Source organism: Talaromyces amestolkiae, assembly GCF_001896365.1.
Source record: "Talaromyces amestolkiae strain CIB chromosome Unknown scaffold8.1, whole genome shotgun sequence".
In the NCBI taxonomy this organism is placed as follows: Eukaryota; Fungi; Ascomycota; class Eurotiomycetes; order Eurotiales; family Trichocomaceae; genus Talaromyces; species Talaromyces amestolkiae.
The window spans coordinates 1-20,193 of NW_024468044.1; the positions used below are offsets into that span (position 1 = coordinate 1).

The 20,193-nt window shown below is 48.0% G+C and overlaps 6 protein-coding genes across 6 annotated transcripts; 4 read left to right on the plus strand and 2 right to left on the minus strand.

The window, feature by feature from the left end:
- Positions 1-2,754: 2,754 nt before the first annotated feature.
- Positions 2,755-4,377, plus strand: BHQ10_004564 (uncharacterized protein; the record flags this gene model as incomplete). The annotated part of the gene is made up of 1 exon (XM_040876943.1): positions 2,755-4,377. One exon carries the CDS (start codon positions 2,755-2,757, stop codon positions 4,375-4,377), a length of 1,623 nt encoding a protein of 540 aa, XP_040733068.1.
- A 373-nt stretch (positions 4,378-4,750) lies between these two features.
- Positions 4,751-5,594, minus strand: BHQ10_004565 (uncharacterized protein; the record flags this gene model as incomplete). Its single annotated transcript, XM_040876944.1, has 4 exons — positions 4,751-4,876; positions 4,938-5,302; positions 5,358-5,474; positions 5,528-5,594. 4 exons carry the CDS (start codon positions 5,592-5,594, stop codon positions 4,751-4,753), a joined length of 675 nt encoding a protein of 224 aa, XP_040733069.1.
- A 555-nt stretch (positions 5,595-6,149) lies between these two features.
- BHQ10_004566 (uncharacterized protein) lies at positions 6,150-8,104 on the plus strand (the record flags this gene model as incomplete). The annotated part of the gene is made up of 2 exons (XM_040876945.1): positions 6,150-6,316; positions 6,370-8,104. The coding sequence occupies 2 exons, from the start codon at positions 6,150-6,152 to the stop codon at positions 8,102-8,104; spliced, it is 1,902 nt and encodes a 633-aa protein (XP_040733070.1).
- A 181-nt stretch (positions 8,105-8,285) lies between these two features.
- Positions 8,286-12,780, minus strand: BHQ10_004567 (uncharacterized protein; the record flags this gene model as incomplete). The annotated part of the gene is made up of 6 exons (XM_040876946.1): positions 8,286-9,847; positions 9,906-10,010; positions 11,575-11,897; positions 11,962-12,053; positions 12,101-12,676; positions 12,733-12,780. 6 exons carry the CDS (start codon positions 12,778-12,780, stop codon positions 8,286-8,288), a joined length of 2,706 nt encoding a protein of 901 aa, XP_040733071.1.
- Positions 12,781-14,073: 1,293 nt separating this feature from the next.
- BHQ10_004568 (uncharacterized protein) lies at positions 14,074-15,219 on the plus strand (the record flags this gene model as incomplete). Its single annotated transcript, XM_040876947.1, has 3 exons — positions 14,074-14,127; positions 14,181-14,353; positions 14,403-15,219. The coding sequence occupies 3 exons, from the start codon at positions 14,074-14,076 to the stop codon at positions 15,217-15,219; spliced, it is 1,044 nt and encodes a 347-aa protein (XP_040733072.1).
- Positions 15,220-16,198: 979 nt separating this feature from the next.
- Positions 16,199-17,869, plus strand: BHQ10_004569 (uncharacterized protein; the record flags this gene model as incomplete). Its single annotated transcript, XM_040876948.1, has 2 exons — positions 16,199-17,091; positions 17,161-17,869. The coding sequence occupies 2 exons, from the start codon at positions 16,199-16,201 to the stop codon at positions 17,867-17,869; spliced, it is 1,602 nt and encodes a 533-aa protein (XP_040733073.1).
- Between the last annotated feature and the right edge of the window lie 2,324 nt (positions 17,870-20,193).

A 20,193-nucleotide genomic window follows, 5' to 3' on the forward strand; every position in this document is an offset into this window, starting at 1 on the left:
CGCACGTTGATACGGATCGAGTTCAATTCTCACGATCGCCGTTGTCGAATCTTTTTGGTGTTGAGTTTTATATCTCGTACGGAGGCTCTGGGGGGGGCAATATGAGGCTCGGAATCGATATTTATATATAAAAAAATGGGCCCCGTATCCAATTTATACTCTAATATCAGATTTATATAGATTTCCACACGGAAATGCGTTGTCGTGCGCTTCGGGTGGGTTTAGACTGCGAATCATCACGTATTGGTGTATAGGGCGCGACGCCGAGCGTATTGAATAGCCAACTGTGCCGCGGGGCCTCGTTAATTCTAGAGAATTTGACGCTGAGATATAAGGCCTTCTAGATTAGAGCAAATAGTCGTCGTCAATATCGTCAAATTGGGGTTGGGGGGTGCAATATACGCGGTTGATATACGTGAGTATAGAGATATATATATTTTTTGTATGGCACTCGATATATAGCACCACCTGGGTTATAGCACATTGCTGGGCGGTCTGAAATAGGTGCTTATATCCAGGGTTTACTGTATTATTTCCACGGTACAACAATCCAGCACAATGGCTGCGCCCAGTCCGAGGAAAGGCTCCCTTGCATGTTATACCCATCGTTCAATTGGTTACTTCGAATGGACTGCTCCAAGCTGAGTCCATCTGCAAGGATGTGTCACACGCAAATGTGATGCTGTGCTATTACAGCACTATTGATGACTATTTCTACCAGGAATATCCTTAGTAGTCAGATAGCATCTGATTGATGACTTTTACCAGCGCGACTTCAAGCGCTCGGGCATGTCGAACTACGCAAGGCGCCGGCCTTTGAATTAGGCAGTGTTTCGTATTATGCTTTTGTGCTACCTTTGCAGAGATTGTACTTGGCGAAGAAGAACAACAGTGAATCTTCCAGGCCATGATTTTTATATTTACTTTCTACATGTGTCAAAGGCTGTTGTATCACATGGACTATTCAGGGGTCCGAAGACAGGAGTCTGGACTCCGAGGTTTTTCATGGCCAGACATAAGTATATGGCATTTCATATTCTCTCTATACTCTAATATTGCACTTGGGGTTTTTTGTGAGCCTACCAGGTTGAGGGACATCAAAAGAGTCTGCTTTTGGGCGTCATACTGGTATCTGAATATCTCGTTTATCAGTCATTGACTTAGGTCAGAGAAAGCCCTAGTCCCATGATGTGATTGGTCAAAGAGCTACTCCTTGATATTTTTCGACTGGTGCAAACAATTACTATCATAATCTCCTTTGACAAGGATATGCATGAAACAAGTCTGTTATCAAAGGTTCTTCCGAGAGTGATATGATCCGATCAGGACTTACACGGTCCTTATTTCACAGCGGTCTATGGCTTTTAGCGACAAAGCGATTCTTCAAGCTTTTTTTAGAGATATCATTCGGGTTGAGTGCGCCAAATTAGTTTCTGAGATGAAATTCGCCCTGTTTAGATAGGGAGAGGAACCCAGAGCGACATGTTGGATAAATTTACTTCGAGAACATTTCTTTAGTCAAAGTGGTTCATGGATTTGCTTCGAGCCCAGATGTCGCTGTGTCAACAAAACAGAGCACCTCAAGCTTCATCATGTATCGATCGAACATGGGATAGTCATCTGCAGGACCTCATGATCTCTCCAATGAATATGACTACATCAGAATAGCTGCGAGTGGATACTCATCATGATCGACAAATTTTGCGCCTTGACAGCCCTAAAGCTTACTTGACATTGCTGGAGCTGGCTGTCCACATTCCTTGAGTCTCAGCATACCTGTGAGCACGACATGACAGCCATGTATTGGCCAGGACAAGAAACTGGCCACTTGGCACTGTGGAGAGATGCTCTAGAAGAAGCCGGCGAGAAGCCAGAGCAATAGTGGATAGTGCTTACTATCTTTGGTGTTTGACAACACCAATAAGGATATAGGACGATTGTCACGACTCAGGTTTTGGGCATGACGCTTACACCTCAGTCACCACTCGACTAGTCTACTCCGATCTAATCCCGTCTTCTGTACGAGGGCATGTCTTATTCTAGATGTCTGGACCAAGGTTGCAGCCTGGATGACAACCGGCTCCCACACTATGTTTACTATACATAGATAAAGTCTATTGGTCATTTGGTCGAAGTTGGAGACCCGCAGCACAAGACCAGACATACGACATGGCCGCATTTGGAAGCAAAGACTGGGACATTCTTCTCTGTGGCTAAGCCGAGGCCTCTCAACACACCCTGACAAGATTAGTAGGAATGTCAGCCACTCCAAATGGACGTATGGGAGAGCGCCCAGTGTGGATCAAGGACTCTCCCATAGTTGAACCTCGCCATGTATTGGCTAATATGTATCGTGATAGCAGCATTCCTGACTCTTTCTTTAGATACTATGGAATGTAGCCTCGAAAGTCGGAGGCTGGTTGGACACGCACACGCACTTCAAATAGCGTCTCTTGTCTGTTTGTTTACTTTGTTTCTTTTGCATTGATTCATCAATTGTCAAACATCATTCCCTGTGTTTGTTGGATTTGCCTCTTTTGCATTGCAATCAGCCTCATCCTCGGATCTTCGGAAGACCGCATTGCCATATCAAACGCTCGATCTGTCGATCAATCTTACCCTAATCAGGGATCTCTTGACAGCACGACCTTTCAATTTACTTGCACCAATCGTTGTAAACGTCAACGATAGTATCCATACATGACATTTCCCCTCTAACCGAAAGCGGAAAACACTGTCAATCCAGTCTTCACCATGTTCGCCCCAGCGTTCGACCATTCTTTCAATGACTTATTCAACCAATACGTCAACTCTGACCCCTCTACTAGTGGTGACGGGAGTAAAGACGTCCACTTTGGTAGCGACTTTGACCAATTCTTCTCTGTGGGCTCCTTTTCCAGTGACTGTGGCGAACTTTCGCCCAACGGATCCAAGCATTTCCAGCAATCATCGCCGCAAAGCTGGCGTAAGGATGCATGGACAGTACAACAAGACTCCTTGAATGATTTGCAGTTACATCGGCCCAAACCTGTCCACGATACGGTACAACCCTCCGATGTTGTCTCTGGCTTTAATGCCGTAAGCCTTGAAGAGTCATCTCCCGAAGCCCTTGGTCTATTTTCTACATCACCATCCTCTCCTCCCACAACACCCAGCCGCAAAAACCACTCAAAGAGTGTTCCAATCACTCCCAAAAACGTCCGCGTACGGAAGACGAATGATCGTGCTACTTTGCATCGTAAACAAAGCTCCTCTCCCAGCTTGATGCGCTCAGCGCATCTGCAGAGGTCAAAGATGGCTTATCCCGAGAACTGGTCATCTCGATTGCAGCAGCAATTTAACAGCCAGATGCGTGCCGATGAGCGACTTCCACTGTCACCCCCGCCATCAGATATACTCGTTCAGAATGAGAGTATGCGACGTGATAGTGGCATTCACCTCAATTCGAGTTCGGAGAACCTGGCGGATTTTTCTCCTCACTATGCATCTACCATGTATTCAAGCAAGCTGCAGCAGCCAGCTAGTTTTATAAACCAGCGCACCTCAACGCCACCCCCTGTGGATGACATCTTTGCAACACCATCGTCGTCAGACTCACAACAACTACACGCGTGGCATGCAGACGCCCTTGCGTCCACCTTTCAACTGACACCTGATCTAAATGGTCACGATGGTCACTGGTGGAGCTCACCATTACCGACGCGTGTTTCGCAGCCCCAGAATCAGAACTCATATCTGGTCTCCTCTCTTAGCCAAAAGTCGCCCATGATTCACACAAACCAAAACCAGCAACAACATCACCATGAATTACTTCAAAATGGTCTCATGATTGATTTCGGCTCATCGTTCGACCTCGGCGCGAGTAATGATGCTTTCTCATCTGCCGCGCCCTTACATTCCACAACCGCGACACACATACCCATTACTTCTCATCAACAACCCACGTTCTCACATCACCCTTACATACCCACCACACAAGCCACTCACCAACAATTCATCGCGAAGCCATCGCGCACCCCATCTCTATCTCCCACCAACACCACATCACCCAAATCGCATCCCGGCATGAAGAACATCACTCCGCGACGTACCCACGCCCGGAAGCTATCTTCAAACTCCACCTCAGCCCCCAAGCCGGTCAAACTAAGCACACCCACCAAGGGTGGCAAGGGCTCATCAAATGTGTCATTTGTTAACTTCACACCATCTGACAGCAAAAAGATCCTCACTGGTGTCGCGCCCAGTGGCAGCTCAAAGACCAAAGCTCGCCGAGAGCAAGAGGCTCGTGAGAAGCGCAGGAAACTCAGTGAGGCTGCCCTCCTAGCTGTCAGGAATGCTGGCGGCGACGTTGAGGCTTTGGAAGCCGTGCTATGTTAATCTCTACTAATACGTGTATCTGTTTCATCTAGCCTAATACTTGTACTATACTATTTATATACCTATTTGATTTTAGAGGTCGGGCGCTTGTTTGGACATGTTTCATAGATACAATGCATCTGCTATAATATTTGCTGAATATATGGTGTTATTACCACTCCAAAATTATAGAACCTCGAAGTAAATCTGAAGTCGCGAAGTTATTTTTTACTAACGCATCAAGAGAACAATATTGAATGTTCTCACTAAGTGTATAGGATAAGCCCATTCTAATCGTTAATTGTTATACACGAATCGCATATTGCCCCATTCCTTTCTTGGTGTCGAGTCAATTTTGATGTTCAAATATAATACATACAGCCAGAGATGCGAGTCACTTGCCAGTCTTGGTATATACAGGTAAAAAATACATATCCGTCTGGATACTGCCCGTTAAACGACGGGTCGTCTGTTGCCACTCCAATTTCGATGATAATGTAGCATCAACACGGGAACTTTCCTGTGTGCATCTTGTTTCATATCATCAAGTTCGCACGTATGAATATTTATCTACTACCTACGTCTGGCGTCCACGCTTCTGGTTGCCACTTCTCTCCCGGACCTGTGGGGACATTTGCTGCAAGGCCTTTTGTCTTTTTGCTCTGATCAGCTTCTTGCTGAATCTCCTCTTGTCCATTTATCTGCTTCGTCACGCCCGGCTGCCCCTGAACTTTCGAGTCTGCCGGTACAGTCTGATCACTTGTCCGCGTGGCAGGTGTAGGTTGTTGAGTCTTCGGTTTGTCCAAAAACGACGGTTTTGCTGCCCATTTCTCATCTGCGATCTGCGCAAGTTTCCTGATCTGAGCTTGTCGGACGAGATCTCGCTGCTGTTCCTCGATGGTTGGGGGTTGGTGGCGGACGTATCGGAGCCATTGGTGCCATTGTGCTGATTTATCATTAGTCAAAGGTCTTCTTTTGCCACTATAGACAAGGAGCCGTACGGGTTATTTTCACATCTCCGTAGTGAGCTTTGGGGTTGTATTTGACAATTCGACGGTTTCGGTTGGCGTTGAGCGCATCGCGGAATTCCCAGAAGGTGTTACCCGATAGATCCTGGCCTGATTATATGACATGTTAGTTGATATCCTTGCAAAGGGGAGGTTGTACGAACCAACAACCCATGACCTCCTCCATGGGAGTTTTAGGGCTTTCCATTTGAACCACAGACTGTTCACCATTGCGCTTGTGATACTTCAAATTTTTTCTTGGAGATGGTCGCGTCCTCGGACGGTCACTCTTTATGCCTTGTTAGAAAGCCATGGATACTCTCTGGATTATATCAACTGTAGAGATTCGAATTGAATACGAAGGTGATGTGGTGGTGACTGAATTGATGGTTGAAGAAGCTCAGAAGTCGACGGAGGCGGCGCGGCCAGTCGTAACTAACTCCGAATTATTTTGTTAGGCTGGCACGCAACGTCATTAATGGGGCTGACTGATCTCTGCCACACTTTCCTAAACAACTCTCACCACAACAAACTCACCTCCTTGTTATCCATTCCCTCGCTCCTTTGACCTGCCATACCGGCAAATCGCTTTGTTTCTGGTTCAATTCCTGATATCTAGATAACACACTATCTTGCGCTGATCAAATCGCTTTCCTACCTTTCTCCCAACCCCGGGACCCCGCTATCATTCCGGCCTGACGCGGAGAACTAGGCTTCTAAATAACGCTCGTCATACACACTATACATCTCGCGTTGGATGAGCATCGCCACGTCTAGATATACAAAATGGCCTCAGTGACAAGTCTCGACAAGGACTTGCGCAACATGCGCCTGTCCAAATACACCCCGCAGGCGGCCAACGAAGTACGCGACTGGATCGAAGAGGTTCTCCGTCAGAGACTGCCGGCTGGAGATCTACTAGACGCCCTCAAAGATGGTGTCGCGCTGTGCAAGTATGAACGACCCTGTCTTGACTGCTTCCAGAGTGAGACTAATAGTAGAAAAGACTAGTCAACCTTGCTGTTTCGCCCGGCGTGAAATTCAAAGAATCGGCCATGCCCTTCGTACAGATGGAAAACATCTCTCACTTTCTGCGCGCTTGTCAAACAGCACCTTTGAACCTACCCCCTCATGACGTCTTTCTCACCGTCGACCTATACGAACGCAAAGACCCAGCACAAGTCCTACAGTGTATTGGAGCATTTAGCCGCCGTGCGAATGCAATCCAGCCCAGCAAATTCCCGCGTCCCATTGGCGGAGTCAAAAGCAAAGGCAGCTTGATGAGTCCACAAGGAACAGGACCCAATTACGGCGTTGGTACTACCAGATCTCGTGGAATCAGCAATGTGAGCCAGACGAGCTCGACCACCTTTGATCCAACCAACAGGAACAATACATCGGGGCGCGTTAGCCCGCATAAGACAGGGCACTCTCCAGCATCGCCACCACCGACTCTCAGTAGCTGGAGTAAGAAATCAGACGAAGGAACGACTGCTCCAGCATGGAACATCCACCAATACGGATACATGGGTGGAGCAAGTCAAGGCAACCAAGGAGTAGCGTTTGGAGCTAGACGACAAATTACAGCACCTAGCCCCGCCGTGCCTAGTCTTGCAGAGAAGGAGAAGAGACGCCGTGAAGCTGAACTGGAGGAAGAACGCCAACGGCAAGAAGAAGAGTTGCGTCGACAGCAAGAGGAGCAGCGCGCTCGGGAAGAAGAGGAACGTCGCTGGGCGGAAGAAACGGCACGTGTAAGAGAAAAAGAACGTCAGGAGATTGAGAAGGAGAAGGTACGATGGGCCGAGGAGCAGAGGAAGTGGGAGGAAGAGGAACAACGCCGGTTAAGGGAGGAGAAGGATGCCGCGGAGAGACTAGAACAGGAGCGAGCACGCAAACGCGCGTCTAGTGATGCGCGTCTGAACGGTCAATTTCTCAGCCAGTACCAGGCGACGCAGAAGACGGAAGAAGAGTCAGCAGAGTCGCAACGCATCAAGCAGTTGGAAAGAGAGCTTGAACGGGCTCGGGAACGCGAGAGACAATACGAACAAGAAAGACTAGACCTCAAAGCGAAAGAAGCAGCACGCAAAGCTCGCTCGCGCAGCCGAAGCCGACCTAGACCCGTCCAGCCCAGCTATGATTTTACGTCGCAGGAAGAGGAGAGGAAACTTCTCCGATCCGAGTGGAAGCAGCAACAGCAGAATGTTGCTCCTGTCATGGAGCAAGAAGATCTTCCACCTGCACTACCTTCTCGACCATTACCAAACCCAGTCGAGGTCGCTTCGCCGCCATCCCGACCTCTTCCCGATCCTTCTAAGTACAGTGGCGGTAGGGACAGCAGAGTCGACCGATTCCTCGCCTCCAACCCGGCGCCAGTGCAATCGCGACCTGTCGCCCATCGCCCACAAGACTACTCCACAACATCCGAAGTCGACGCCGAAAACGACCGCCGGATCGCCGCACAAGAAAAGACCAAAGCCGGCGGTTGGGCCTCCAAGTCTCTTCTCGAACGCGAAATGGAGCGCGAGCGTGAACGTCAACGGGAGTGGGAAGAAAATCAGAAACGGACCATTGAGGCAGCGAAGCGTGGTGTTGGGGCTGGCACAGGCAGTGCCCCTGGTCAAGGTGCGTGGGATGTGCATCAGTATGGATACATGGGCGGCGATAGTCAGAATCGCGGTGGTACTGGACTTGGTGTTTCAGGGCCTAGACGGCAGATCATAGGACCTCGTCCTCCACCATAAACTTTCTGTCGATATTGTACTTTTTCTTTTTTTTTTCATATCCTTTTGTTTTATGTGTATGTGTCCTAGATATTCAACTTGGTGTATTGAGCGTTCTCAATATTTTATTCCTACAACTCGTACCCTGTAGCAATCCTGAAGATAATTGTTATCTAAACATCAAACATGTAAGTGTAATCCCTCAATTCTCATCAGCCACGTCAACCTGAGGCAAAATCTCCTCCACCAAATAGAGCAACCGATCCGCACTCTCAACCAGCCACGACCATTCATCGCCCTCCATCTTTCGACTGGTTTTATTCCGACGGACTTCCCCTTCTGCTTTCGCCATTCGCCGCTCGATGCCCGTCATGGCCGCTTCTCTTAATAGAGGTGTATTGTGGAGCGCGTCGTTTCTGGCCAGAAGGATAATCAACGCCTCCAAAAGAATCGAGTACTTGGTATTATCGACTGCGCTGGTTGTATTTGCCGAGTAGGGCAGGTAGCATTCTTGCAATTCTTGTTGACTCAGATAGGGATCTGTTGGGTTGGGTGCTGCGCTTTCTCGCATGCGCAGAATCAGCGTCTCGCATAGAGTGCTCTGGGCGTCTGCTGTCATCCAGGGAAGGTTTGGTGGTGAGACGAAGGCCTGGAAGATGGGAAGTGGGAGGTGTCGAATATTTTCCACGAATAAGTGGAAGAGTGCGTCGGTGGGCATGAATGTTTTGGGCATGGCTATGGAAACTTTGCTTAAGAGGCTTAGTAGACGTTGCCGGAGCTCGAGAGAGTGGAAATCGCCGTATGCAGCAATGTCTCCTTTGGCATGCACTTCGTCTGCTGATTTCTTTGCTTTTTGTTCTTCTTCTTTTGCTGCTGCTTCTTCGACAAGAGTTAAGTCGGCGGCCCTCGTGCCTCGGCGAGCACGTTTAGGTCGAGTGCGCGTGGATTTTTCCGGTATGTCTGACTCGTCATCATCCTGGAAAAGATAATCGCCATACTCGTCTTCGTCTATATTCACTTCAGCCCTTTTCCTCGAATTAGATGCATTTTTCTCTTCTTCTCCCTGTTGTTGCTTCTTCAACTCATTCTTGAACACCTCACGGAACTCAGTCAATGCGGCGGCGCTGCCATCCGCAAAGATGGCACGTAATATCCGACGTTCTCGACCGTAACCCGTGGCATCTGTGTCGATGAATTTCCATATTAAACTGTCTTTCAAGATTTTTTCCGGCTTGTCTGTTCCCGCTGCCATTTTCTCGCGCTGTATCCAGTCCMCCTCCATAGCCAAGCACATATATTCAAGCCATATCTGCCATCGTTCCCATCGTCGCGGGTGCAAAACCGAGCAAATAAATGCCCAGCCAACCACATGCCAGAAATCTTCTGCTCGCGACCATAAAGACTTTGACTTTGCAAGGTCCAAGTTCAGCGGCGTCTCATCATCGTCGGATCCAGAGACTGGTGTTATCTGCTCATCACCCTTCCATTGACCGCCGTGTCTGGATGAGTCGAAATGCGTAAATGTGAATGCGACATTGAGTTTTGAGGAGATCGGCCCCACCAACTGTAGAGTGAGACGGAGTAGCTGTAGCGCCGCACTAGCTGAGTCTTTCTCCTCTTTTGATTTCGCGTTCGTGGTGGTGGAGGGGTGCACGAGGAGTGTTGCTGCAAGCGCCAGGTGTTGGGGTGCCGGGACATATGCCGGAGCGTGCGTAGAGGTTCCGTAGGATAATATGTTCAATAGCAAAGTTAGGGCTTGGGAGTCTGCAATAATCTGCAGTCAGTTTCTTTGCACATCCATAGCATGCGCTAGTACACTGACATAGCTTCTCCTCAAAATAGATAGCACAATGCTGGCGAAGTTCGTACGGGAGGGGTTTTGCCGCCCGATATTCAGATTTGGTTTCCTGGGCCATGGAGGCTGTGACTGGAATGGCTGTCGAGCAATCGTGACATTGTCGTTAGAGAGATGAAGACGATAAGTCGGTCATATAGGCATCTGGAAGGTGGTCACGTCGTCAAAGTCAGCTTGTCAGGGAGTGGTAAGAAGTGGTTGAATTAAACTGGCGCGTGGAACGCGGCTTATCGATAAGCAAGCGGTCATTCGTGTTTTCCCTCAACTACTTTTAGGTCTTAAGTCGTTCATTAAGAGGCTTCCACGTGAATAGGCCACCAGAATATCAATGGGAAAAGTGATATAGTCTTTTCGAAGTGCTTAAAGCTAATCTATATCTAGTTTCCTTGGCTTTACAGTGCAGCGGTAAACCACGTTAGAGTCATCCACAGATTTGAATCTAAAGTAAGGTCCTCCCACATTTAGCTAAAGCCACTCAGATCGATTTTATGATCTGTTAAATGAAACATCTTATGCATTCACATCCGGCATGCCATCGGTATCAGTGCTGGTGGCGCAGACCAAACTGATCTCACCACGAATGGCGTCATACCAATAGCTCCGAACAACACAGTTTTGCATCAGCAGACGAAGAAGAGGTCTGAACGAGAGGAAGGCCTCTACACTGAGAGGCGATTGCACGAGGATCTCGTTTTCTCTTGGCTAGTTCAAATGGATACGTCAGTCCTTGCTTGCAAAAACGTCTCGGGACTAGGGTATCTTCAGGGGTCTTTGTACTTCGAGCAGGGGAGCATTCTCCGAATGGTCTGGAAGATCTGATGACATTTTGACTGTACAAATTTATAGGTCTGTGGTGGTGTAGCTATGTGATACCAGAAACTGGTCAATGAGGAATTGTCCAACAGCATGGCAGTGATGACAGGCACGATAAGCAAGTCACTGGGAGCCTGGCAAGAACCCCTGCCACCTCCTACCACAAACCCCGCCCAGATATCAAACTGGTATCAGGCACCGCCACATATGATTGTCTCATGCTACAAGCATCAACATTATAAATCTGGCACCAAGATGATCAGTCGGGCTGAGAGGTGTTTATTTACCACTAAGACCTGGATAATTCAGCGACTACCCACTACTTCATATGTTTTTTGTATGGTAAGCCAGGTCAACTCTATATACCCGCGTTGCAACGCGCAATACCAGCCTCTCAGACAGTGAGACGCTCTTGACAGCGATATTACTTCAATCAACTCATTCAATTGATTTCCTCAGTGCTACTGTACAATACTTCATTCTTGAGATTCTTCCTTCCAAAATTCACTCTTTCCCCGGACAAACCAATATGCAATGACGTATATAACGAAAGTGCCCAAGACTGCCGATAAGTAATTCATGTTTCCGGCTGTAGCAGGCATGAAAAACGGAAAGCAAAAGAAAACAGTTGTGAAGCATATCCAGATGATAGTGCACCAGTTAGCTATGAATCCCCAGAATCTTAGAAAGAAGGGACCGTAAGGGATTTTGTCTCGGCCATGAAGAAGAATTGCCACGGTGGGAGCCAAATAAGAAAGATTCAGGAAGACAATGCACGCGGAGACAATCGAATTGAATGCAGCGATCGATGCCATATACAAACAAAGCAGAATCGCACAGATCGCGGTACATAGCAGATGGCTGTAAATAGGGGTGTGAAGATGCGGATGGAACCGAGACCAGTATCGACTGCCCAGGATCCCACCATCACGTGAGAACGACCAAGCAATTCGCGACTGCCAGGTCTGGGAGGAAATGAGCGTTCCAATCCCGGACAGAATGACCAGGATCTCCAGAAAGATGACCCCGGTTCTATGGATGACTGTTTGAGAAAAGACTTCAAGAATAGGGACTCCAGTGACCGTCGAGACGACGCTGTCCAGATTGACGGCACAGAAGAAGATTGCAATCGCGTACGAGAAAGCACTGTGGTTTCATCACATGGACTCAGTAAGGCTGATTTAGAACACTGGATATGGGGATATCTCACGTTACGAATCCTATGAGGACCGTTCCCATAATCGCAATAGGAATCGCCCGCTCCGGATTCACCACCTCTTCAGCAAGATGAGTGGCCGCATCCTACACATCATTAACTCTGTTCAGCGGCCGCGTTTGATTAGACTCACCAAGCAGGGAAACGCCCAGCTAGGATTGATCAATCCAACAAGGAACGCAATCCCATCTAGACTCCATCCGGACTCGTTTGTCAATGTTCCGAAAACAAATTGTGGAGTGTTGTAATTGCCAGAGGAGCATGCCAGCACCGTGAAGAGGGTCGTCAAGAAACTAATCAAGGTGACCCATAGACAGATTTTTCCGATGGGTGGAAGTGTCTTGCCATAAATATTGAACAAGGCAACCACGACATTTAAAACTTGAGAAGCAACAAAAACCATCCATGGCTTGATATCAATGGAAGGATGTGTGTATTTGAGTAAGCCGACAATACTGGAGCCCTCTGCAAGGGCCACTGAGCTGGTGGTGAAGAGAGCACCGAACCAACTAATATAACCTGTGCAATAAGCACCAAACCGGCGATAACGAGGGCTCATAAGTTGGGCGGTCCAGTAGTATTGGCCTCCAGGATGAGGCCACGCTGACGCCAATTCTGAAAGCGTGATTCCGACGCAGCTCGAAAAAAAGAATACGAGAATGATCCCGTAAACAATACCGGAAGTGCCCCCTTGGGGAAGGCCTGTACCCTGGTCCGCTCGGTCAGCCTATTCATTTTGCCAATATCACGCTTAGCCATTCATACCAGAGATGATGCTATCGCCCACCACGAGTTGGTCAAAGCGAATCCCATGCCGAGCAGGGACAGTATCGAAAATTCACGCCGAGGGATGTACTGTGGCAGCTGAGATTTTCATAAGATCGTTAGGCCATGTCTTGAAATGTTCCGTGTCACGTCCTAACCTCGATCATCTGGCTCTGAATGTCAGGTCCATCCTCCGAGGCGACAGATTGTTCGTTCCTACTTCCGCTTTTTTTGTCCATTGCTGAGTTCGTCGCACAATTTACTTGAGAGTCCAATAATGCAATGAAAATTAATTTCGTTGGATTTGACTTGACAGGCTATTTATCCTTCTCCATGCTTTCCTGTACGCATATCCTTATCTCGGAAATCTTACATCTCGTTTCAAGTTTTCACACGTAAGGATGTCGCTGGTGAACGGCTTACCATTACAGATAGTCCATGTGCTATGTGATTTGGGCTTATCAGCTGAATCATCACTGGTCAGAACATGAACTAAACGGCCATAGCGATGGGAAAGCCTTATCGTATGAATACAAGAAGCAGTCACAGAAAATGAGTAGGCGTTCTGTTTCTTCGCCGCCGGGCTAAAGGTTTGCGCAATCCTTGTTTGCCGAATAGGCGGACACAATTAGACTCTTCTTCGGCGGACGCAGTAGACTTTTTTCGGGGGACACAGCAGATCTCCACCACAGTCCATATCCGCTATACTGAGATTCACATCAAATTAGACTTTTTTCGGCGGACACGGCAAACTTCTGCCACAATCCATGTCCGCTATACTGAGATTAACATCAACTTAGACGGGGCGATTCGGAATGTTGAGGCAAAGGGCGACGGTTGAAGAACGTCGATGTCAACATCGCGCAACTTGGACAATGGAGCTCGAGGCGTGGACACTTATCTGGAAGACTGACAGAAACGTGGATATGGCTATATATCCTAGGGAAGAACTGGAAGAAAGCTTTGTGAAAATTGCATACTACTCGTAGAGAGAAGTATTGTGTCAATGTTTCTGCCATGATGCAAGTTCAGACGAATATCACCCCAGTCCTCACTTCGGCTTGCGGCACGTGCCTTACTTTATGCGTTGTCGCTGCCGTCTATCGCTTGTATTTCGCGCCTCTATCTCGCATCCCGGGCCCTTGGATAACAGCAATAACTTCGTGGTGGTTGATATTTCATGAATTTAAAGGAGACCGAACGGTCACGTTGGATGCGCTACATAAACAATATGGTCCTGTCGTTCGAATCTCGCCAAGTGAAGTCTCCTTTAATTCCAGGTCAGCCCTCAAAGAAATCTATGGCATTGGATCTACGTATTCCAAGAGCCCTTTCTACGACATGTTCGTTTACTACGATCAGCGGAACACCTTTACCAGTGTACACAAGCAAGATGTAGGTGAGGTAGGGATTCTATAACACATTGGCTGGGTTTATTGACACGAGAGATTCTTCAGCACTCGACTCGAAAGAAACTAGTCGCGGACCGATATACCAAATCTTACGTCACTAAGCCCAATGTCGCCGACATGATTCGACAGCACGCTGAGGTATTGATGAAGAAGATCCAACAGCAGCCGATTATCGATATGTATCTATGGCTACATTACTACGCCATTGAGTGGGTTTTTCATGACCTTTTATTGAAACAATGCTGATTTATAGTAAAGTACGGTTACGAATCATGTCTATGGTGCATATGGTACCAAAACTTTGGAGGACGAGGCCCACCGAGATCTAGTCTACGATCTTTCTGGCGTTAAACACCGGAGTCGATTATATTTTACTTTTTACTTCAAGGATTTGTTGCTTCTGACTGAGACAATCAAGCGTTTCTATCGATGGCTTCGGAATCAGCCTACGGGTTTCCATGTCCGTGGAAGTCGACTCAACAATTATGGTTTGGAGTCTGTGAAGAGTATCGGCAATGATCCTGACATGCATGCGGAGTCGACAGCCGGGAAGCTCTACTCTGTCATCTCTGGAAATCCACACGGCATTGCTGCCGAGTGCATGGACCATTTGGTAGCTGGTGTAGACACAACAGGAGATGCCATGTGCATTCTTATGTGGAGAATTTCCACCCCCGAGTTCCAGCATGTGCAAGAGAAATTGTTTTCGGAACTATTCTCTATTGATGGAGAGTTTGATCCACGCAGTGGCACGGCTCCATTTACAGTTTTGGATAAACTACCTTATCTCGATGCAGTTATTCTGGAAGGTCTCCGTTGGAGAGCACCTGTGCCAATGTCGCTCTTCCGAATGTGCCCTCCTGAAGGGCGTATCGTCGAGGGTCATCATATCCCCGGTGGCACAACAGTGAGCTGTCAGGCCTATAGCCTCCACCGCATTCCCGAAGTTTTCCCAGATCCAGACAAGTATGATCCGGAACGGTGGTTGACGCAGGACAAGGAAAAACTATCCGAAATGAAGGCCCATTTCTGGCCATTCAGTTCGGGGGCCCGCGCATGCTTGGGCCAGAAGTAATTTGACCTATCTATTTCGCGATAATATCCACGCTAACGGGGATTACAGTTTTGCCATGGTCGAGATGAAAACTATTTTAGCATCTGTCTATCGGTATTACACAACAAAGGTTGCAGAGGGGTGCACAGAAGAGAGCATGAGAATGGATGATCAGTTGACTTCAGGCGTTCCTTATGCATTGAAGTGTGAGCTTAGGTTTGACCGAAGGAAATAATAGGCTGCCACACATCCTGATACCGAGTTGTGTAAAATGTTGAATGTGAAATCCAACAGTCGGTACAAAGATATTTCTAAGTATCCGAAGCAATACTATATATAGTTTTATGTCGATGAAAGCAGAGCAGTAACTGTCGGGGCGAGGGGAGGGAGATGAAAAAACTAGACAGCCTAAATGCGATGAAAGGGAGACAAGAGGGCGTTCAGAGTAAGCCCTGGATAGAGGTGGGTACTTTTTATCTGCGTGACTACGACTGACTCTCTAACTTGCCCCTTTTGGCAGGCAACATGAGTCAGCCACCCTATCCGTGCCCCTCAACCCTCGGCGGGAAGAGCACAAGTATCGCCCAGCGGATACATTATCTACCTATTTCTCCAATGCACTTGCTCTATCGCCCTATTGTTTCTTGGTAATACTTATTCCTAATGGCAGACTCGTTTCTGTCCCTAGCCGTGAAATACTGGCGCCCCACCTGTGGCGGCGGTTGCCGCTGCGCCGTGTATCGTTACGTACGGCCATGAATATGGTCAGTTACTGTGAAGATAAGAAGATAACGAGTCATCCATCCAATTAACTACAACAGCCGTCTTCCTGACGTGCTTGGAGGTCCTGCGCTCTCTTCAATTCCAATGTTTGCCACCAATAATCTATGATTGAGTCTATTCCCAAGAGCTTGCCAGCGAATTTAAGTAGTACGTGAGGGACAACCCTTCAGATCATTGAGGTTAGTTCTCATAACTCAAGGGAATGGACCAAAACACCATGCCCGAACTCCGCGGAGCTCGCCCATATCGTTCCAAGCGGTTACGGCCCTGTGATACATGTCGCCAGCGGAAGCATGCCTGTCAGTTGCAGGACAAACCCCCCTGTGCATCCTGTCGGAATCTAGGAGTCGCTTGCACGTTCAAGAACCCCCCTAGCAAACGGGCGCAGCGGAATCATCCACAAAATTTCCCCGAAGTTGGACAGCCTATGATGATTCAGGACCTACTGGGCCTACAGGAATCGTCCTTGCCCGAATTCTCCGACCTTGGAGCCGATATAGACTTCTTCGAAGACATTCAGCTACCACAACTGTCACATCCAGGGCTCTTGAGGGCAACTCCCCCACCAGTTGCTCAGAACATACTGTGTAATGCCGGCGAAAATGAGTATGTGAGTGAGAGGAGACAGCAAAATCCAAGGGTAAGCCAGGTCTCCTTGCCTTCCACTGTGGCGCCTTTTGCAGCCGGAACGATCGATTCATTTCCACCAACGTCTTTGTCGTCACTCTTCCCCGGAGAAGGCAGCTGCACCGACAGCATACCTGCCGCTTCCCGCTATTTGAGTGCTCAGGCCGGAGACTCAGAAGCATCACGACTGAAACAATCCTTAGATAATGCCGCGGGATATAGCGTGCAGTATTCTGGGCTATCGGGGGAGATGGATCCATATTTACTACGTCACTTTAGATTTCCGGACGTGGGGACGGCGAAGTTCTTCAAGGTCCACTACCGTCAATTGGCGCCTGAAAGTCCGAGTGATATACCCGTTCATTTCCGACTGACATCGCACGACATAGCGGATTCGTTGACTCCAGAGACATCGCTTTCATCGGGGCGGGAACTTCTTGAGAACCTCGTCCCCGTTCACCTTGGCGTCCGCTTAGTGGGCCTGTAAGTGCCATCCATTTATCCATTTAAGCATTGTTGGCTCTTTTAATAAGTCATTGTTATCATTGACAGGTTTTTCCGCTATGTCTTTCCCAGTCTGCCCGTACTCTCTCGTACAGCATTCGGATTAAGCAGAGACACCCTGATACCTGACACCCATGTATTGCGGGAGATGCCCAGCCATCTGTTGGCTGCTGTTTACGCCTCGTCCCATGAGTTTTCCAGTCACGACCCCGTTCTCTGCGTTTCAAGCACATATCAAAAGGTTCCCGCTGAGAAACTCTGGCGTCTTGCCTACGAGGGGATCCACGATGACATCCACCGAGCACAGTTAGCCACACTGCAGACCGTTTTGCTCTATCTACAGAAACCATCGTTGGAGGGAGTCACCGCACTGGCGGATACACCCTTCCACCGGTCGTGGGTTAGCCTTTTAGCCTGTTTAGCTACTAATTTGGGTCTGAATTTGGATTGTCATCGCTGGCCAATACCCCTCTGGGAGCGGCGGTTAAGACGACGGCTCTGGTGGGCAGTGTACACTGAAACCACTTGGAATAGCCTTTTGATGGGGTTTCCCCATCCTATTAGCGATGATGAATGGGATGTCAGCCCTCTCGATGAAAATGACTTTGTCATCGATCATCTCCTCTTACCCAACTTGGAATCATATAACACAAAATTCCCGTCTCTGTCGCCATGTGTCTATTGCCATGGAGGCTACGAGTTTGTATTCCTTGCAAGCTTAACTGTCATCGCTTACGATATCTATCGCAAGTTATAGTAAGGTTTCATTCCTATCCATAATATCCCTCTGCTAATTACCGGGAAATAGCACAATGCGGGCGACTCGAGAGCTAGCGAAAGACCTGGGAGCGTCCTTGGAAGTTTCAAAACCACTCTTTGAAAAGCTCTCACACTGGGAAGCCTCCTTACCCCCACAACTTAAGGTTGACGCAAGCTTTCGACCACCAGACAAGTGTTATTTCCACATATCGTCCGCGGCTTATCTCAGAGTGGCTTGTCTGACGCTAAACGTATATATATACCGGGCATTGATGAGACCATTGAGCGGTGTTGCAATTGCTGGCGGTGCAATCCCAGATATCAACCCACCAGGTCAAAGAGAGTCATCTTCTTCACGAACTAGCATCAACATCAATACCAGATTACAGGATACGACTGAATATGTCAGGACAGGGGCTATTGACTGTGTCAAGAGGATCCTCGAAATTATAAGGAAATTCGATTCTTTGGACCGGATTAGTTTCTGGTCTTCATGTGAGTGCGCTCTTGCACGTTTTTTTTATCAAATTTGTGAAAGCTTTGGATCTGACATGCGGTATATTCTATGCAGGGTCTCGGATGTGTTTTTCATCTATATCAACCTTTATTGTTCTCCTTTTGATCCAGTCTCCTACCACTGAGAGCGCAAACGAGTCAAAGCATCTGCTCGACATGTGGAGCCAGACTCTACGCCTGCAAAGTGCCGTATTCGGCCAAATGCGCATGGGGCTCTTGAGACTGGACATGATGATATATTTTGGATTGGAAAGACTCTTCCGCTGTCCGCCTTATATCTTGAAGGTTCTACGTGACCCTGTTGACGGATTCCCAGTGTCGCCGCCAACTCCGGAACGAGATAGTTGAATGGAAGCTCAAAAAAATGAGGTTAATATACTATGTTCGCCCGGGCATTATCCTGCACTTAGGCTGAATGACGAACTCCCATCGACGGACTATTGTGAATCCCTTTTATCATACTACTGTATTATATTGTAGTCTCCGACGAATGCCGGTTAATGATGAATGAGCTGTGTTCAAGTTCCGCCTCTTCTCCACGTAGTCGCACTGTATCGTTTCCCTCCGTTCCATTACTGTGCCTAAAATATGAAATATAACTGTTTCCTACTGGTCACTAATGCTCCGAAGGGCCCAGAAACCAGCCCCCACCTTCATGATATCAGGCGGCGGACGGGCGGCGGACATCGGCGAAGAATGACCGTAAGTGCAAGGAAAATAACCAGCAAATTTTTGGAATATTACACATGGTCTTCCACAAATTCGTCCTTTGCGGCGGCTGATACGTTGCGGTTCAGCTCGGCTGGCCATGCGTAGCTTGTCAGGTAGAAAGGCTGGGTTGACCTTGATCTCTGATGCATTCAGTTTGAGCACACATATAACGGATGAGGTTCCTTACATTGCAGGTTGTGTAGTTTGCTCAGACCTAGCTTTTCAGTGGACCAGGCGTCGTGATGAAAAGAAATAGGCCTATAAACATATTAACTTATCGATGGCTACCCAGCGATAAAACAGTTTTTGCCAGACGACTTCGGGCAGAGAGAGGGCAGAACTCCCGGTAACGTAGCCATTACTTATTTACATCTCGTGTTAGTTTAAACGGAAGACTTCTATTTACCTATTTGGGTCCCAATGTCATCCATCTTCTTCCAGCCTTACCCCTCTATCCGCCTACCCTAGTCTCGCTTCATGTGGTTTCCTTCCGTCTTGGGTTTTCTGTAATAACGAGTAAAGCCTACGGCCCCAATCATATCCGGTTGGATCATCTCAAAAAGAATTTGACTGCTGATAGTTCGATTGAAGAAAAGGATGCCTTGCCAGTTCGCCCGCCGTTTTTCTCGCATTGGGATGCCAGACAAGCATTTCCTTGGCGAGATCCAGAAATGCTTCCCTCTCCTCTCCCTGAAGGAAGGAAACCGTGTCGCCAAGTTTCCGGTTTGGGATCAAGTCTTTGTAAAGAAAGCGACCTGTATTATTTCGTGAGTCTGAGAGTAATTCGTTCGAGATAGGAACCAATAATACCATTAATGTCAAAGAATGGCCCACAGAAGTACTCCTCCGCGGTCTCGCATACTCTGCCATCTTCTCGCCTGACAGGCTCCGGCCACGAATACTCTCGCATGTATTGATACCTTTGTATTACCTCTGGAGGGGGTGGTCCGAGTAAGGCTATCATTTCGGCTACGTGTAGTTTTGCATCGTATTGGCCTTGCTGATCATGGATATGTCGAAATAGCTCTTTGCCTTCGATCATATCCCATAGCTGGTCTGAATTAGTGGATATAATACCTTCGGAGAAGGGGACGC